This window comes from Colobus angolensis, unplaced genomic scaffold, assembly GCF_000951035.1.
Source record: "Colobus angolensis palliatus isolate OR3802 unplaced genomic scaffold, Cang.pa_1.0 Scaffold47, whole genome shotgun sequence".
NCBI lineage: Eukaryota > Metazoa > Chordata > Mammalia > Primates > Cercopithecidae > Colobus > Colobus angolensis.
The window spans coordinates 178,627-184,003 of record NW_012118154.1 but is presented as its reverse complement, the minus strand read 5'-3'; the positions used below and the strand labels follow the sequence as shown (position 1 = coordinate 184,003).

The following is a 5,377-nucleotide window of genomic DNA, read 5'->3' as shown; positions in this document are numbered from 1 at the left end:
CGCCACCACGCCCGGTTAATTTTTTGTATTTTTAGTAGAGACGGGGTTTCACCGTGTGAGCCAGGATGGTCTCGATCTCCTGACCTCATGATCTGCCCGCCTCGGCCTCCCAAAGTGCTGGGACTACAGGCGTGAGCCACCGCGCCCGGCCAAGAGTTCCACTCTTAAACTGAGTGAGGGGCTTCAGAGGACACTCAACCCAACAGAGGGCAGTGCTTGCCAAGAAGGAAGCTGGCCTTTTCTCCCTGGCTGGACACTGGTTAAATGCTAAGCCTCCTATACCAGGACAGCCCGAGGGGCGTGCACAGAAGACGTCTTCAGGACACCCAGATGCATGTCATCTGGCGTTCGGGGAGAATGGACCCTGGGGCCTGACTCCCCGCAGGGAAGTCTGCGGGTGGGGATGCCAGAGGAAGCAGTCTGCGGTGTCATGGGAGGGGAGAGGGCGGCAGGGGGGGAGGCCTCCCTTCGTGACCTCCTCCAGGGGTCAGATGGACACCGCGGAGGGAGATACGGTGCTCATGAGAGGAGCCCCTTGCAGGATTGCCTACCCAGGCAAGACGGCCTGGCTGGAAAGGCAACCCTTGCATCAAGGAATTGGGCAAAGTAAAAACCAGGGCCAGAGACCCCAAAATGCCCACAAAGGCCCCCCACACCCCGCCTCTGAGCATCTGCCACATGGGGGGCACTGACAGAGCCGAAAACAACGCTGGACACACACAGTACTCGGCCTGTTCTCAGCCATCCTCCCTCGCCTGCTCATCTCTGGAGGGGACAGAATTGCCAGGGGAGGAGGGATGTCAGGGATGTGGGGTGGAAGATGGAACAAGGAGAACAAAACTCGAATGTAGCCCCACCTCTTCCCAAGGCAATTTTCTGGTCCTGGATAGAAACTTTATTTGGGGCCAGCCACAGTGGCTCACACCTGTAATCCCAGCACTTTGGGAACCTGAAGCGGGTGGATGACGAGGTCAGGAGTTGGAGACCAGCCTGGCCAACATGGTGAAACCCCATCTGTACTAAAAATACAAAAATTAGCTGGGCGTGGTGGCGCGTGCCTGTAATCCCAGCTACTCAGGAGGCTGAGGCAGGAGAATTGCTTGAACCTGGGAGGCAGAGGTTGCAGTGAGCTGAGATGGTGCCACTGCACTCCAGCCTGGGGCAACAGAGCAAGACTCCATCTCAAAATAAATAAATAAATAAAATAAAATAATAAAAATTTTTTAAAATAGCTGGGTGTGGTGGCTCGCACCTGTAATCCCAGCTACTTGGGAGGCTGAGGCAGGAGAATTGCTTGAACCTGGGAGGCAGAGGTTGCAGTGAGCTGAGATGGTGCCACTGCACTCCAGCCTGGGGCAACAGAGCAAGACTCCATCTCAAAATAAATAAATAAATAAAATAAAATAATAAAAATTTTTTAAAATAGCTGGGTGTGGTGGCTCGCACCTGTAATCCCAGCTACTTGGGAGGCTGAGGCAGGAGAATCACTTGAACCCAGGAAGCAGAGGTTACAGTGAGCTGAGGTTACGCCACTGCACTCCAGCCTAGGTGACAGAGCGAGACACAGTCTCAAACAAAAAAAAAAAAGAAAAAAGAAACTTTATTTGGAAGCAGGGCCAAAGATTTTATTTCAATGGGACCAGACTGTTTAGTTCGTGCATGTGACTGGAGAAGCGATGGGCTCTGGCCATGGGTGGGAGATGTGGCCATACTAGTGTGAGGACAATAAAGTCGTGGCTGGTTTACTTTTCCAAAGTCCGGCCTGCTCAGTAAACCTGGTGCACACGCGTATGGGCCCTGTCTGCAGCCACAGGGCCCCGGGCCATGGATCTGGGAAAGGAGGGGAGGTCTAGCCCCTCTGCTTCCGGCTGGGCTGGTGTTAGCTTCCCAGAAGCAGTGGCCCTTTCCCATGTTGGGGATCAGGCAGGGCTGGGGCTTTGGGGAACCAGGGACACCGCTGCACACGGGGACCCTCCAGCTCTGGTCCCCCGCCCTTTGGGCCCCCTGTCTTCGGACAGGCCCCATACACCTCAGTGCCTCAAGGGAACCAAACAGGCACTGAGCCCAAGCAGGAACATGAATTCTGGCATGAGGATAGAGTGGTCCGGGAAGCCTTTTGGAGGAAGCTGACTTTGAGTTGAGTCTTGCAGAAGGAGGATTTCGGGATGCACAAAAGAGGAACTGGTGCTCTCGGTGGAAGAAATGGACGCATGAAAAGTCTGGAAAGTCGGTGTGCCCACGCGGCTGGCACGGCCAGAGTGTGAGGCCCATGAAAGGGTGTGATGGGATGTGGATATGGAATACTTGGTATTACCATGATTATCGCCCTTAAAGCAGCATCCACATTGGCCATAACCAATCTGGGCCTTGCTTCCCTCCTCTGTAACCTGGGGAGAATTGCTCTATTTCTTCTTGGGCCCACAATACGCCCTGGCAATAAATGAGTCCTATTTTCTCAAACTAACACATTAATCCAATGCTCAGAGGACACCTTTTACAGTCAGAAAAGTTCAGGCTCAAATCCCAGTTCGGCCGCTTCCTCACTGTGAAACTCCTGGTAAGCTTCTCTCTCTTTTTTCTTCCCCAAGATGGAGTCTTGCTCTGTTGCCCAGGCTGGGGTGCAGCAGCACAATCTCAGCTCACCGCAACCTCCGCCTCCCAGGTTCAAGTGATTCTCCTGCCTCAGCCTCCCAAGCAGCTGGGATTATAGGTGCCCACCACCATGCCCAGCTAATGTTTTTATATTTTTAGTAGAGACGGGGTTTCACCATATTGGCCAGGCCGTCCTTGACCTCCCAAAGTGCTAGGATTACAGACGTGAGCCACCGCGTCCAGCCTCTCTTTACTGATCTGAAAAACGGGGATAAGCTCTACCCAGAAGGAGAGATCAACATAATGTACGTAAAGGCCGGGCACAGCGTGAGCCGTGGAAACGGGAGTTCCTCGTCCCCCAACCCTGTTCCCACCTCTATAGAGGCTCTCACTTACATAGGAGGCCAGCAGGGTGGTCGGGGCCAAGATGAGAGCCAGGTAGAGGCAGGGGGCTGTGGCAAGCAGGCTGGAGGCGCAGATGAGGGGCTCAGCTCTTGGAATGACTTTCTTGTACCTCCTCGCAGCTTCTGCCCCCAAGATGACCCCAATGACGCCGGTCATGATGGTCAATGACCCAAAAATCAGGCTAATGGGAGAGAACACAGAGGGGTTGGTCAGCTGGGTGAGCTCAGCATGGAGACCTTTCACCCTGCTCCCAGCCCCAGGTCTAGCCCCGTGGCTCAAGGGCACGATCTGGTGTCTACAGGGAATATGGCTGTGGGCCCCTGATCTGACCCAGGCCTTACTCACCCTCATCACTGAGGCTCCCAGGACCTGGGGACCCTGACCAGGGACCAATGTCCCACTGCCCTCCCTCAGCCCCTTTCCTACCTCCTCCCCTGTCTCATCCTGGGGATCCCACTGGCCATGTGGGTGATCGCCCAGCACCCCAGGTCCCAGCCTGCCTCATCTCCATTGACCCTTTCCCTCTCATCCCCCAAAACTGCCCACTCAAAATCTGAATTCCAGGGTCCCATTCTGGCCCCAACCTTCTCTCTTTCCAGCTCCCAGTACTACAAGGAATGGAGGCAAGTGAACATGTATTTAGTAAGCCCCTGTGATACACCCGGCCCTTGTCTGGGCCCTCTACACGCCCTCCTTCCTTGAATCCCATCCTTCCCCTTCCTGTCTTTGAACCCCCCTCAGGCAGCCCCTGCCTGACCTCCATCCCTTTCCCACCCACTTTTAGACCCACTTCTACTCCGTTTTGCTTCCCCTTGTACATCCTTCCTGTGGAGACCTGTCCCTCCAAAATAACCGCCACACAGGCTCCCCAAGAGTGCATTCTGTGGTGGCAGGAGATCTGTGGTGGGAGGAGATCAAGATCAGAAAGATCTCATCTCTACAAAAACTGTTTAAATGATCCAGCCTTGGCGGCGTGCACCTGTAGTCCCAGCTACTCAAGAGGCTGAGGCGGGAAGATCACTTGAGCTCAGAAGTTTGAGGCCACAGTGAGTTATGATCATACCACTGCACTCCAGCTTAGGCAACAGAGCAAGAGTCTGTCTCTAAAAATAAAATTAAAAACACAGACCTGACCACGTCCCCGCCCACCTCCTGCCTAAATTCTCCACCAGCTCTCAGACACCAGGTCCCCAGTTCCGTAAGGTGTACATTGTTCTTTGTGATCTGACTCTGACTCACATCAACTCCAGGTCCTAGCTCTATTTTCTTCCTCCAGACTAGCTGCTCTCCCCTCCCGACTCCCAACCACACACTTTCATTCCTCTGCCTGCAACACCCTTCACTAGTTTTTGACCTGTCGAACTCCTACTCATCCTTCAAGACCCAGCACAGCCTACTTGGGGATGCCCTTTCTTTGTTTGCTTGCTGATCCCTTCACTCCCATCAGTTCCCACAGCACCTTCTGTGTCTGTCATCAGGTTCATTCGCTGGCCTGGGAATTCCTAGAGAACAGTAACAGGTTTGGTTTCCTCTCTTGACTCTATGCTGGGAGCATAGAGCCTGGCACACGAGAGACATATGTTGAGCAAGTGAACTCATGGATTCCTCCAATTCCCAGATGGACAGATGAGCAAGGAGAGGCTGAGAAAGGTCAAGGCCAAGATTACCCAGCTGGTAAATGACAGACCAGGATTTGAATATACATCCTCACCCTCCTGGTCTATTCTGCAACCTCCAGCCTCCTTTTAAAGGAGCTCAAAGGGGCCAGGCGAGGTGGCTTATGCTTGCAATCCCAGCACTTTGGGAGGCCGAGGCGGGTGGATCACTTGAGGTCAGGAATTCAAGACCAACCTGGGCAACACAGCAAAACCCCAACTCTACTAAAAAAAAAAAAATTGGCTGGGAGTGGTGGTGGGCACCTCTAATCCCAGCTACTTGAGAGGTTGAGGCAAGAGAATCACTTGAATCTGGGAGGTGGAGGTTGCAGTGAGCTGAGATCACACCATGGCACTTCAGCCTGGGCAAGAAAGTGAGACTCCATCTCAAAAACAAAACAAAACAAAACAAATAAAGGAGCTCAAAGGGAACGCTGAGACTGTGCCCAGTGTGAACTCTTGAAAACATCAGTCTAACCAGGATCTTTCCAGCCTCTCAGTAGCTCCCTGTTGTCCTCTGAGCAAGCTCCTGGCCAGCACTGACGGCTCTGCGGGACTGGTCCATGCCGACCGAGGTACCTTCCCCTCTCTTCTCCCACCCTCGCTTTGCCCAAATGACTGAGAATTCTCTAAATTCTCTACTAAAAGTACAAAAATTGGCTGGGTGTGGTGGCAGGTGCCTGTAGTCCCAGCTACTCGGGAGGCTGAGGCAGGAGAATCGCTTG

At 53.5% G+C, this 5,377-nt stretch overlaps 1 protein-coding gene across 1 annotated transcript in view; it reads right to left on the bottom strand.

The window, feature by feature from the left end:
- SPNS3 (spinster homolog 3 (Drosophila)) overlaps positions 1 to 5,377 on the bottom strand; it is a 68,572-nt gene that overhangs the window by 36,653 nt on the left and 26,542 nt on the right. The window contains exons 8-9 of the mRNA XM_011958338.1: positions 2,985 to 3,178; positions 924 to 939 (exon numbers count right to left, since the gene is read on the bottom strand). Of these exons, the coding sequence (XP_011813728.1) occupies positions 924 to 939; positions 2,985 to 3,178 (210 nt within the window). The remainder of the gene's footprint in view (positions 1 to 923; positions 940 to 2,984; positions 3,179 to 5,377) is intronic.